General features: G+C 47.1%; 1 protein-coding gene across 2 annotated transcripts in view; it reads left to right on the top strand.

Moving 5' to 3' along the window:
- PHLPP2 (PH domain and leucine rich repeat protein phosphatase 2) overlaps nt 1-12,193 on the top strand; it is a 41,500-nt gene extending 29,307 nt beyond the window's left edge. For both annotated transcript variants that reach the window (XM_035894317.1, XM_035894307.1), the window contains 6 exons: nt 2,437-2,599; nt 3,105-3,235; nt 3,635-3,745; nt 4,201-4,389; nt 4,530-4,761; nt 6,397-12,193. In XM_035894317.1, the coding sequence (XP_035750210.1) occupies nt 2,437-2,599; nt 3,105-3,235; nt 3,635-3,745; nt 4,201-4,389; nt 4,530-4,761; nt 6,397-7,536 (1,966 nt within the window). In that variant the 3' untranslated portion in view covers nt 7,537-12,193. The remainder of the gene's footprint in view (nt 1-2,436; nt 2,600-3,104; nt 3,236-3,634; nt 3,746-4,200; nt 4,390-4,529; nt 4,762-6,396) is intronic.
- Nucleotides 12,194-14,134: the final 1,941 nt, after the last annotated feature.

Here is a 14,134-nt window from a genome sequence, read left to right as displayed (position 1 = left end):
GTTGTGTGCGCGACGGGTGCCTTGCCCCCGGGTGGGGGGGGGGGGGGAGTGGGCATGGAGGCAGTATTTCTTCACAGCTTCGATGCTACTGGCGTGCAGCTTGCTGTGCTGCCTTTTTTCACTTTTCAGTCTTGCCGGAAGACCCTCGGCCAGTCTTGTCTGAGCTCCCGCCCAGTGCAGGTCATATAATTTCGTCTGTTAATTCATGCACAAGGCTTACCATTTGGTGTTGAAATAGAGATAAATCTGTGCTCGGCATAGATACTCACGAGGCTGGAGACTCCCATGTGTTCCTACTAAGTTACTCCAGTTGCTCTCAGTTACATAAGCCTGCATCTTACCTTTCAGTGAGAATTATTTATCTGCTGCCTTTTACCAGTATAGCATGCTATCTTTCTAGTATGAGAGCTATGTAGTATCAGGTATTTTTTTTGTGGTGCACTTGATTGGCCAGAGGAAAGGAATACCATCCCAAGGGACTTTGACAGGCTTGAGGAGTGGGTCCACAAGAACATCATGAGGTTCAACAAGGCCAAGTGCAAGCTCCTGCACCTGGGTCAGGGCGACTCCCAATCTCAGTACAACCTGGAGGATGAATGGATTGAGGCAGCCCTGCGGAGTAGCACTTGGGGACACCGGTGCGTGAAAAATTGGACATGAGCTGGCAATGTGCGATTGCAACCCAGAAAGCCAACTGTATCCTGGGCTGCACCAGAAGCAGCATGGCCAGAGGGTGGAGGGGGGGGATTCTCCCCCTCTCCTCCACTCTCATGAGGCCCCACTTGGAGAAACGGTGTCCAGCTCTGGGGTCCCCAGTACAAGAAAGAGGTGGACCTGTTGGATCGGGTCCAGAGGAGGCCACGGAAACGGTCCCAGGGCTGGAGCACCTCTCCTATGAGGAAAGGCTGAGAGAGTTGGGGTAGCTCAGCCTGGAGAAGAGAAGGTTGCGGGGAGACCTCCTTGTGGCCTTTCAGCCTATAAAGGGTGCTTGTAAGAAAGGTGCAGAGAGACTTTTTACCAAGGCCTGTAGTGACAGGACAAGGGGCAACGGTTTTAAAGTGAAAGAGGGGAGATTTAGACTGGGCGTAAGGAAGAAGTGTTTTACCATGAGGGTGGTGAAACACTGGAACGGGTTGCCAAGAGAAGTTGTGGGTGCCCCATCCCTGGAACCGTTCAAGGTCAGGTTGGAGGGGGCTTTGAGCAGCCTGGCCTAGTAGCAGACGGCCCTGCCCTTGGCAGGGGGGGTGGACTCGATGATCTTTAAAGATCCCTTCCAACCCAAACCATTCTGTGGTTCTATGATTTTCCAAGTGTAACTTAAGAAAACTTCAGCTGTCTCTGCATAATAATAAATGTACTTGGCCTTTTTAATTTCTTAGAATGTGGGGAGGGTTCATCTGCAAATTCTCATTGCTTTTGTGGCTGTGTAGACAGCAGAACTTGGACGCTGCTCTACTGAAAATCATAAACAGATCATTTGGTTGTGAGCATCTACTTGAGACCCTTTCTGGTGACATCCTTATACACTGTTCTGTTCTGAGTACCTCTTAACTGACTCAAGCCTTTTTCAGAGCCACGTCTCTGAGGGTTGTTTCCTTTCTAATTGTGACTTGTATGAGTTCCAATGTGCCTCACATTGCTTAGCTAATTTAAATCACGTGCTCTTAAGGTAAGTTCATGTTACCAAATAGTTCGTATTACTCTGTTGAAACTGAGATTCCACCTATTTTTTATCTGCGAATTTTATTAGGTATAATTTGGTGAGTGTGTATAGGGTTTTTTTATTAATCACTGATCTATTGACTGACTCAAAAGTGCCTCCCCCCAGAACCCTGCTAGAAGGATTTACACGGAATTCTTAATTCAGTACCTTCTGCAATCCAGTTTTGGGGTATCAATTTTGGGGTATCATTTTCTTTGGAATATAGTAAAGAGCTAGTGCTATATTGGTAGACTTCTGTGTCAGCTTAATTTGTAGTCTCATAAACCCCAGCAAATTCTGTTACATTGGCACAAAAATCTAAGGTGTTCTTTTTTTATTAATTATGTCAGCAAAATTAATTCGATATTGATTGCATCTATGGAAGCTTTGCCATGATTCTTCCTGTTACTGGTCAGGCTAAACAACCACTTTCATGTAAATGTACAAAGTACACTGACACAGCTTAGCTTTTTTTGGCCAGTTTTAAAATTAAGACACTGCAATCTTCTGCTTTAGTGCTTCAGAAGTCAGGGGCGAAGGGATCTGTCTTTTGTATAAATCCAAGCAAAGCTTTGGGACCCTGAGCTCTTATCAGAGCAGCTCTTAGGACTCTTGGTCACCTATCAATCAATTAGAAATGTAGCTCAAAGGGCAGCGCCTGTGGATACCTTATCTGCAGATTCAGTGACAAGTTCTTGCCTGTGAGGTACAGTGTTCTTTTGCTTCCCTTTCAGCAAACTCAGTAAGCTGGAGCACTTGGAAGAGCTGAATCTGAGTGGCAACAAACTGAAAACAATCCCCACAACAGTGGCAAACTGCAAGCTACTTCATACGCTTATTGCACACTCTAATGAAATCAGCGTCTTTCCAGAGATCCTGCACTTGCCCCGTATCCAGGTATCCTTATGGAGAAGTTAGAGAGGTATCAGGGGAAAGTTTGGGTTGGAGAATGAAACATAGCTGCTAGGAGATCCTAGCAGTTTGTGTGATCAACCTGAGAAGAGGGAACAGAATTTGCATTCTAGATCCATTGCCTTTTAGAGTTGATCAAAGAGGACTCACCTCTCATTCGTCTTTACCATCTGTCTCTGACTTGGTGTATTTCTGGCTTACCGTTTGAGACAGTAGAGAGTGTTACATGGCTAGGTGATATACAGGCCTTCTATTACCTTTAGTGGGACTTACTCTTTCAGTATTGGAGTCCTGGCTACTGCAGGTAACAAGTATTTGTTGCTTATAAATCATTCTTCTACTGATGGGTCAGACCCATTTTCATTACCTGTTTGTGGGATACAATCAGTAGTGGAGCCATATGACGTTTGGAAGGAGCACTGGAAGAACTGATCACATGAGAGAACAGAGAATATTTTCTTTGTCATTGTTCTTTTTTTGGTAACTGCAGTTTGTGGACTTGAGCTGCAACGAGTTAACTGAAATCCTAATCCCTGAGGCGCTGCCAGGTACCTTGCAAGAGTTGGACCTGAGCGGAAACACAAACCTGGTGCTAGAACACAAGACACTGGACATCTTCAGGTGAGCCATGGAGATGCCAACCCAGTAGTGACCTGCACAGGGAAGGGTAACCCTTCCCAGGAGGGGAAATGGGATAGTAAATATGTATCATGGCACTGCATAATGTTATAATGTGCCCTGCCTGAGGCAACTGAGGGTTTCTATCTTGTAAGAAGGGAAAAGTCTGGGTCCAAATCATCAGAGCAAGCAAAAAATTTCTCAGGTAGTGCAAGGTTCTCCCAGCTGTCTCTGGCATAAGCAGCCAGACATCTCCAGAAGATGAAGACTTTAAACTCCTCTCCTTGGTGCAGTTCTTTCTGCAGGCTGCTGTCGAAAACTCTAGACTGGACAAGGGCCTTTGGCCTCGAGCTGTTCAGCGGGGTCTAGGAGAGAATTACTTCTGTTCTTCTCTCTCTGTAGTCACATTACCACACTGAAGATTGATGCTAAGCCCTCCCTCACAGCAGACTCAGCACTCACTTCTACCTTCTGGAGTCATGGAGTAGCTGAGATGGCAGGCCAAAGAAATAAGTGAGTATGGTAGTCTGCTGGATGCTGACACTGTCTTCTCAAGGCGCTAGGTGGAGTGCACTGCTAAGCACCCAAGCAGACGTGATTTGCTCATCCATCCCTCTGTCTCTCCAGATCTCTTGCTAAGTCTTGGTAACTCAAGCCTCTGCATTGTCCTTTCCCTCAGTTTTCACACCTATCCTGGGACGCTTGGGCTTTGCTTCCCACCCTAGCAAAGATGCTTTTTCTTTCTCTTGCTGGCTGTGCCCGTTGCCCTCTCCTGAGTGTGGTCAAGGAGGATTTGGGAGTTCCAGTAATAAACTGCAGCTGTACATCTCATGGGGCAGTGAATGTAGGGACAGTGGCTTTACTGCCCTGTGAGAACAGCACTCACGGCAAGGTGCCTGGTGGCTGTGGTTTTGGGGACCAGACAGTCTTTGAGACATACCAACTTTGCTTGTGTGCTTTTCTAACAGGCTGTGTGTGTCCTCCCTGGCACTGGGGAGCTTTGCAGAGGGAATGGAGGCTGTGTATGGCATGTTTGATGGTGACAAGAACGAAGAGCTGCCACGCTTGCTGCAGTGCACCATGGCCGATGTGCTCCTGGAGGAGGTACAGCAGTCAGACACCATGTTCATGTCCAACACCTTCTTGGTCTCCCACAGGTAGGACAGTGAGCAAGCTGGTCCTGATGGGACCTGCTTAATGTGATGGGGCCTGCTTAATGTGTTAGGTGGGGTGAGGCAGCCCTCCAGAATGCCTGTCACTGGAGTCTGGAGCCTTCCTACACCTTCTGCTCCAACAGGAAGCTGGGCATGGCTGGGCAGAAGCTGGGTTCCTCTGCTGTCCTTTGCTATATTCGCCATGATGTGGCTGATCCAGCCAGCAACTTTTCTCTGACGGTGGCCAATGTGGGAACATGCCAAGCCATTCTGTGCCGAAGCGGAAAACCACTGCCTCTCTGCAAAGTTTTCAGCCTTGAACAATGTTCAGAAGAAGCCAAGAGAGTCAAGGAGCAAAAAGCCATTATAACAGAGGTTGGTTTAGACCCTCTTCACTTCAGCTTCTACCCTCCCATAAAAGCTTGGTACAAATACATGAGCTCTGCTGCCTGCACAATGCTACAGGGGAGAGGATGGCATGAAAGTGTTGAAGTGACTTGTCTGTTGCTTCCTGCTCTGCTTCTCTTGCTGGTTTGCTATTCAGGATGACATGTTCCTATAACACCCATTATGTCATGAGAACTACAGGTACAGGATGCCAAGGATAACGTGGGGAGAGAGGGAGGAAAGAAAATAGCTGTGGACCTAGAGGAGGGGAGGTCCATAATACCGTGCATGACTTGGGTGAGTGTGGAGAGGAGCTAGTGAAGAACAGAGCAGGTCCTCAGAAGTCATCTTGTCTCAAAACTCACAAAATATCTTTGGTGTTTCTTGAAAAATGTGATTCAAGTTACCTCTCCTTGGATTTCTTTCATATTTTACTAGTGAAGGTACAGGATTAGTGGCCCTTGAGACATGCAGAACATGGATATAAAGTGTATTACAGGTAAAAATTTTAACACAAAGATAAAATGTTCATTGGTTTTATGCAAAAGTATTAAAATGATTTCTGGAGAGCTCTCTAAAGGTTAACTTCCTAAAAACTTGAAAATAACAGGAAAGTTCCAGAGAACTGGAAAATGCATCACTGGTGAAGACCTGAGACATCGGTGCCAGTCCTATTCCTTTTATGCTCAGTGGCTCCTTTAAAAAGTATCAGGTGGTTTGACAGAAATGTTTCTGCCAGGGATAACGCGTTCATGTATCAGAGCTCTGCAAGGTGCTGTATTCCATAGCACTCTGACTAAGGATAACTTTAGGATCAGTGTAGCATGTTAAATGGTTTAAAAACTGGCTGATGAATGGATTCTGGGAAGTAAAAGTGAAATCGTTGTCCAAGGAGACTTCCCTGCATGTGTCCTTTGCTGGTTTTTAGTACGTAGCAGCAGCAGTAACACTTAACACCCAGAGGATACAGAAATTAAGGATACTGAAATCAAATTTGAAACCTGGGGAAGGCGTGTTCTCTGTATGCACTGATCTGGAAGAGGGACCGAGGGCTGGGAGCAATTTTCTGTCCAGGAGACTAGTGCCAGGCTGGCCAGGAACTATCTAGCAGGAACAGGTTACAGCAGCAGTGTGAGATTCCTACTTGTTCTTTGCTTTCTCAGGATGTAGTGCCCACATATCAGAATGCAGTTACATGTTAATAAAGAGGGAAATAGTTCAGCAAATACACAGAAATTATTCACTATCTGGATAATCTGCTTCGCAGTGAGAAAGTAAAAAGTCACTATCTCACTCACACTGAAAAAATAAGTTCTGTGTAAGACTCGTGAGTGAGATTCTCTGTCGATGTGCTGTAGGAAGTCTAGCGGCACACTGCAGAATAGTTTGCTACAGTTCTTCAGAATGTGACAAAAATCTTGCAGGATAAAAGCATGTTATTGCCAGCATGGGTGACTGGCGATCACCGCACCTGATGATCAGGTACAGTGAATGCCTGTGCCTGGTACCTGGACCTAGATCCCTTTCTCCTATGCTGTAGCTGTGTATGGGCAGGGCAAAGACTGCTCTCCAAGTGATCCAACAGCAGATCCAACACTACTGCCTTGTTTCTCTCACCTGCAGGACAATAAGGTCAATGGTGTGACTTGCTGTACTCGGATGCTGGGCTGCACATACTTGCATCCTTGGATCCTGCCCAAACCACACGTCAGTTCCATTCCACTAACTGTACAAGATGAGCTGCTCCTTCTAGGGAACAGAGCTCTCTGGGAACACCTTTCTTACTCAGAGGCTGTCTCAGCTGTGCGCCACCTACATGACCCGCTAGCTGCTTCGAAGAAACTCTGCACTTTAGCCCAAAGCTATGGTTGCCAAGACAACGTAGGTGCAATGGTGGTGTGTCTGAACATCAGTGAGGACAGCTGCACGTGTGAGATGCATGGCCTCACTCTGCCAGGTCCTGGGGGATTTAGTGCCACCACCACCAAGCCAGCAACACCTTCATCTAGCAGTGGAATTGCTTCAGAGTTCAGCAGTGAACTGTCGGCTTCTGAGGTTAGCAGTGAGGTGGGCTCTACTGCTTCAGATGAACACAGTGCTGTCGGTCTTGATGGCAGCTTGCTACCACGACAAGAGCGACGTTGCAGCCTACATCCTGTGCCCCCCTCAAGCATCTTTCAGCGCCAGCCTTCCAGTGCCACCTTCTCTAGCAACCAGTCTGACAACGGTCTGGATAGCGATGACGAGCAGCCTCTGGAAGGTGTGATGACAAATGGCAGTAAAGTGGAGGTAGAGGTGGACATCCACTGCTGTAAAGGAAAGGACTTGGAGTTTGAACTTCCTGCTGCAGAGTACAGCTCCTCTGCTCCAGGGCCAGAGGATGACTCTGGGCTTGTCCTCATCATTCGGAGACAGAATAGTGTAAACAGCACCACTGGTCAGAAAGGGGTCAAGGAAAAGTGTGAGCTGCAAAAATCTCTTTCCACATGCTGTCTCTACGGAAAGAAGCTTTCCAATGGCTCCATAGTGCCCTTGGAGGAGAGCCTCAACCTCATAGAAGTAGCCACAGAGGCACCCAAGAAGAAGACAGGCTATTTTGCTGCTCCATCCCAGGTGGAGCCAGAGGATCAATTTGTGGTGCCACCTGATCTGGAGGAGGAAGTGAAGGAACAAATGAAGCACCACCAGGAGAATGGAGCAGATCAGGAAAAGAGAGGGGAACATGCAACGGCTCTACCAGAGGAGTTTGACACAGCTTTGTAACCCTACAAATACTGCTCCCACATTGTCTGTCCCAGGAAGCTCTGTCCCATAAGGGCTGTCCTGCCCTCCAAGGGGAGCTGGGATCTGCAAGGAGTACAGGCATCTGCTGCTTCCTTAATGGAGTTGAGGAAGAATTGGGAGTCCTAAGGTCTGGGCTGTTCACTTTTCACTGCAGAGTCTCAGTTGTTCTATGAGCACTCAGACCAGCAGCTGAGCTCTGTGTTAGGGACTGTCTGGAAATTGTGCAAGCACTAGGAAGAAGGCATGTGTTCCAACACCTGCCTATAACTCCTTGAACCCCGAGGTTCTGCCAGCTGTGCAGGAAAGGGGCTGGTGTATGTGTGCATGGGGCGAGGAGGCTGCTGAGGGAGCAATGTTCAGTGTTTGGAGTCCTGTGAATCTCTCTGATATAGCCCCCCTCCCCCTAGCACCTGACTTTGTTATTCCTTGAAAGAATACAGCCAGTTGCAATGAAGCTGACCCAAGAATGGTTTCCTACATGAGTTGCAAGCACTTTTATTGATTGCACTTACGTTGTTCTGCTCCCCTTCAGCCCAGCACTTTATTATTTAGGGTTAGGGGAGAGAACACGCCACAGCAGGTATGGTGGGGGCTTTTCCCTATGGCTGTTGTTAGGGCGGTGGAGGACTCAGGCTACCAGCGTTCTGATGAGCACTGGTGCAGGGTAGAGTGAGGGTTATAATGGCATCAGCCTATACAGGATGAGAGAATGCACATCTGAATGATAAGCAGGTGCCTACTGATGCATTTTACACGGGCCGTAGGAAAGATCGGCTCTGGGCTGGTTGATGAGGGTAATGTGTAGAGCTAGTGCTTCTAGCTGCAGAGCACAGACCCAGATCGGCAGCAGCTTGGCTGCTTCCATCATGGAGGCTTCACAGTAGAGGCTTCCTGTATCCTGAAGACATGGGACAAAACCCAGAGCTCATGCTTGTTTCAATGAGGTGCTTTGTCTAAGAGGAAACCAGGCTGTAAGTGGTGCGCCGCTCGAAGGCTAACGAGCAGTGGGGCTGCCCTTCATGTGCTGGGGAAGCGTTCAGTGCTCTGTTCCACCAACATAAACCTCTGCGCTGTTGGCTACAGCATCTTTGCTTGCCTCTGAAAACAGGAGTCGTATTCCAAATTCACAGCAACCTGCCATTCATGGTACATGCCCAATTTGGCCACGAACAGGGTGAAAGCATACTTGTTTCTACTTAGCTTTCAATGCAAAAGGAAAAATCGTTTCACCTTAATAACATCTTTGTCAGCACTGGAAAAGATGTTTAAAACAGTCCCACTAATGGTGAATCGGCCGGTCTGCGCTTGGCAGATGCATTGTGTTTCCATTAGGATTTTTGGTTGGGTGTAAGTTGGCTGCCTGTGTTGTCATCTTGTGTAAGGGTTGTGAAAAGACCACTGCCCCTGTAGCGTGCAGATCTGTCTTCCTCAGCAGGCAGAAAGCTGGACAGCAGCTGCCACGGTCACGTCAGCGGTGCAATAATCCCGACCGCAATGTGGGCTAGTGCCTTTTCTTCATTATTTATGAAGGAAACTTGAAAGTTTCTTCTCGAGAGCTCTGAGGGGCCCGAGTTGTATATTTTTGGATCAAATTCAGGCCTTGCTCAGAAGGAAGTGCTGTGTAGACTACTTGGGGGATTCTGTCAATAGTCTTTTGACAAAATCTAACGGAGTTTTACTGAGATCTCAAAGCACCTTGAATTTCTTCTCACTAGGAAAAAAATGTATTTTTACCATGCATGAGAGTGCAACATTTTAGGATACACCTTGTGCTAGTTACAATGGAATCACAAAACAACCCAGCTTTTTGCCAAGTTTAAACTCTCACGAATTTTGGCTGTTTGAACGCCCATTTCATTTGGAAATTGAGAGAAAAGCTAATTCTTAGAATCACAGAAACAGCAGCATTTGAATCCCTTAGGCAGAGAAACAACAGTGGAAAAGATTAAAAATCTAAACCCCAGACCCCTTTCATATTCTTTGGGTAGAGCGCAGAAAAGGCTCATGCCAGTGAGTTTGACCATAACTTTTAATTCTGTCACTGGTGATAATTCTACCAAATATCTGTGCCCAGCCCAACACCTTGTGATACCTGACAGGGCTGCAAGGCAGCATCTGTTCAGTATGGGACTGATGCAGAAATACACTCTTCTTTCTGAACAGGACTGTGGCAGACCTTGCACTAGGAGAGTGGGAGATGTTGATGCAAATGAGGGCTTTTTTTCTTGCACTGATGTGGAAAATCCAGCGTGTCCTTGCCAGTCTGAACCAGTAGCATCACATGGAGAGCTGGCATTGCCACAGGGAGTTGTCATGAATGGCTCTGCTGAGCTCAGTAAAAGAAAGCTTTGCAATGGAGCATGCAGATTTCTGAGCTGCTCCTCCTCATGGTAGGGGCAGCATGGAATGCAAGGAATTCCTACTTAGCCTTTTTCTCCAACCGTTTCTGGTTTAGAAGCAGAAAGGGAGTTTAATACACTCCTATTTTCTATGGGTGTGTGTGAACCATCACAGCAGAACACAGCTTGTTCTTTCACACTAGGTACAGTCCACAGCTTTCTCTAAAGCTGATATTATGAACTGTTGTCTTACTCGGGGCAGCACAGCCTGAGTGCTTCCCTCCACCACTACCTTTTGTGTTCCTGCCTCCCTAGAGGCAGCAAGCTTCTTTGTCTTCCTCACCTTACTTACTAACACCACCTTAGACTTCAAGCTCCCTAGGAGCACTGCTGTAGGTGGAACAGGCATGAATGGGCAAGTCTAGCGAAGGACTTGTAGCAGGGGATAGAAAGTGTTTTCCCAGTTCTCTTCCTGTTCTCCTCCAATCTCTTACCTGATTTTTGTATGCAGTTCTTGCACAGATACATCATCTCCACAGAGCCACATCACTAAGAATGTCCCACTCGTTAACAAGCTTGCTATTAGAGAGAGGTTCTTGGCTTGGGGTCATCAGGCTCTCTTGTCCATGATGAGCAATGCCAGACCTGCCATGCTCCATGCGGTCACAATTGAGTTAGGCTGGCGAGTTGGTTGGTCCATCTCTTCAATAATTCTGGCTCTGCTGATGAGCTTGCTCACTGAGGACAGGTACTCTAAAGGCACTGCCCTGTCTGTCCTGTCCTGTCCAGAAAGGCTTCTGCAAAAGGAACCCATAAAGGTTGCATTCGGTGATGAATAGTTGGGGCCCAAGTATTCAGGGTAAGGGATAGCCTCCAAGTTGCTCCCAGCACCAGGAACGGGCCTGCTGGAAGCAGGGCCACAGATTGCTGTGACCTGATCAGAATCCTCAACTAGATGGAGGGGTGAAGTCCTGTTCCAAGAAGGAGCAAGTATTTCCCTTTCTCAGGGACAGGCTGCTGTGAGGCCTGAAATCCTTCTCACACAGGACATTCAGCCACACCTCTAAGGCCCTTGGACTTCAGGAGTTTCTGCACTCCTTCCAGATGGTGATGGCTTTCATGTCACTTGCCAAAAGCCACCCTCAGGCAGCAGGGTCACCTCTTTGGGTTTGTGAGTTGTCGTCTGCTGTTCCATTGCTGTCTGAAGACTCAAGTGTATTTTTTCCTCTTTTTCACATTTTAAAATGTTATCTTTTTTTTTTTTTAACTTGACTCATACAACCCAGTGCATGTTAAAGAGATACTGCAGTGCAGCAACTGTTTATTAAATGATCTTTTTTCATGTATTTTGTTTTAAAAAGGAGAATCTTTTCTGTATCCCACTCCAGCATGCACCTACAATAGTCCCCGTTTTTATCGTGTATGGGAGTAGGTTGTCCAAGGAATGCACCTTCAGCACTGTGGCCTATGTTCATATTGCTTCGGAGAGGCAAAAAACGTGAGATTGCTGGAAAACACTACTCCTTTGATTCTTTATTCAGATGTATAGAGCAGCCCAAGGAAGGAAGAATACTTTTGCATCAACTTTTCAGCTGACTTAGCAATAAAGATTTTTACTTTCATCTAATTACATATGCTGATTCCATTACTACGCTGGAGGGAATTCGTGCAATATCCCAGTCAAACACAGCCATGGCTTGCCATCGCTGTGCTGTAGGGTCTCGTTCAGGGAGCACTCTGTGCTGTTTCACTCATCAGCCTTCCATACAACAGCTACTTGCAGAACACTGGGGGGTGGAATTCGTAACACCAGTTATTGGGCAGCTTTCTGTATCCTGCCCTGTGAACCTGCTCAAATAATACGGTAAAGCTCTCTAGAAATAGCTGCTGCAAGCAGGGAATAGAGAGTCATTGAAAGAAAGAGGACCGCTGTGGGCTGTCCCCATAAATCGTTGCACTGAAACAAGGCACCTCCCTCGCTCCTAGGGAGGGGACATCAGACAGACCCCTGAGCACCTAGCACGTTCTTATTGAGCGTTTGTTTTATTTTTGTGCCTCTAGTTTCAACAATGTTCCATGCTTTTGGTTAATTGTTCCGACAGTGTTCCACGTTTTTGGTAACTGTGAGGATTTAGTCACCGGTGCCAGTGAAACTGGAGACATATCCAAGACAAAGCGTGTTTCTGCTATGTTTATTTTGGTGTTTGGGTTTTTGTTGGGTTTGGGTGGTGGTGGTTTTTTTTAATATGGGCAGAACTGGTCTGTGAGACCAATGGTGGCTCCTGCTCTGAAGTGACATTTCATTCTGAGGCATGATTTTGTGATTCTAGTGCTACTTTTCTTTTCCCTGTTACTTTTAATTGTTAAGGGAAATTTTAATTTCACCTTTTTTTATAAATAATACAAGAACAGCATCTCATTTCCCCAACTTGAACATTAAAAATTTATTTTGAAAACAATATACTTCTATCTTAAACCACTTCTTTGAGCTCTTAAAGCTTTTGTCTGATTATCCCAACTCAGGGTTAAGCAAAACTGTTGTATACAAGTTATATAAAAGACCATTTCATGCAAAAACGTGCCCTCTCCAGGAGAGTTTGAAGAGGCACTGTGTCACAAATTAAGCTGAGTCTATTCATAATTTTTTAAGTTTCTTTCAGGATTCTCTGATGGCTTTATAAATGCCACGTTCAAACTGCCCTGTCGGTTCCAAGAGACCTGCAAGAAAGCAGTCATGAGCTACCACAACCACAGGTCTGTCTCACTCGTTTTTAAGAGCGCTGTTCTTGGTGAGCAGCCGCATGCCCTTTGTAAAGACCGTTTTGGCTACAGAAAGCTGTTAATCAGCAGAAGTGTGTAGTAGCAGTCCTTGCAGCAAGACCTCACCGGAGGAGAACAAGACACCTGACAGGGCAGGGAAAGGCAACGTGTGAAGCAGGCAGCTTGCTAGTCAGCTGCCCAAGGACAGTCACTCTCTGCTAAGAGACAGCCACCAGATGAAGACAATCCATCAGCCTAACTTTGTGTCCACTAATAATCCAATAATGCAAATTCAGGTTAGGAACAGCTTGATTCTACCCTGTTTAGAGCCTATACCCTCTCAGTGTTGTGTTCTGCTGCCCCTCTACTCTGCTCTGGTGAGGCCTCACCTAGAGTACTGCTGCGTCCAGCTCTGGAGCCCTCAGCACAAGAAGGACATGGACCTGTTGGAGCAGGGCCAGAGGAGGGCTACAAAAATGATCCGAGGGCTGGAGCCCCTCTGCTATGAGGACAGGCTGGGAGAGTTGGGGGTGTTCAGCCTGGAGAAGAGAAGGCTGTGGGGAGACCTGACTGCAGCCTTTCAGTACCTAAAGGGGGCCCATAGGAAAGGTGGGGAAAATCTTTTTAGTAGGGCCAGCTGTGTCAGGACAAGGGGTAATGGTTTTAAACTAAACCAGGGTAGGTTTAGACTGGATATAAGGAAGAAATTCTTTACAATGAGGGTGGTGAAACCCTGGAACAGGTTGCCCAGAGAGGGGGTAGAGGCCCCATCCCTGGGAACATCCCAGGCCAGGTTGGACGGGGCTGTGAGCAACCTGATCTGGTTAAAGGTGTCCCTGCTCCTGCAGGGGGGTTGGACTAGATGACCTCCAGGGGTCCCTTCCAACCCAAAACATTCTATGATTCTATGATTAAGGATGCCCAACCGAGAAGCAAGGGAAAGCATACTGCCTTGTCTTGGTAAGGAGGCTGGCAAAAATCATGACCATCAGTGGAGCAGAGGAATCATTCTAAGGCTCGTGTAATTGTACTGGCTTCTGTTTCAGTTTGTGAACTGTTCTGTAGCCCCTGACAGCTAGGCCTGCACTGAGCAGGTACGCCACGACAGCTAAGCAGCCTGAGAGGCCGGCAGCAATCTCTGCCCCATGCAGGCTGCACCTAAAGCCCTGATAGCCCTTGCTTTGATAAAGCTGCTCTCTCTCTTTGCACACTGACGAATTATAAACCCCCAGCAGGAAGTGGAAGAAATAGTACAGAGCAGGCACACTGCCGATTGCAGTCACTAGGTCCAGGATGCATTCTAGTAGCAGCCATGCTGGGAAATGCCATGGTAACCGTAGAACACCAGCCAAAAGACGAAGGCAAGAGAAGACCAGGAGACCTCCTCCCACGGCCATTGCTGCCCTTGCAATTGGCAGCTTCAGTAGGTAGAAACGCTGGTCGAGCTGCTGGGCTTTTTCCCCATCTGTCCGCTGAGG

Source organism: Egretta garzetta, unplaced genomic scaffold (genome assembly GCF_000687185.1).
Source record: "Egretta garzetta isolate BGI_Z169 unplaced genomic scaffold, ASM68718v1 scaffold590, whole genome shotgun sequence".
Taxonomy (NCBI): domain Eukaryota; kingdom Metazoa; phylum Chordata; class Aves; order Pelecaniformes; family Ardeidae; genus Egretta; species Egretta garzetta.
This window is presented reverse-complemented; position numbering and strand designations above follow the sequence as displayed.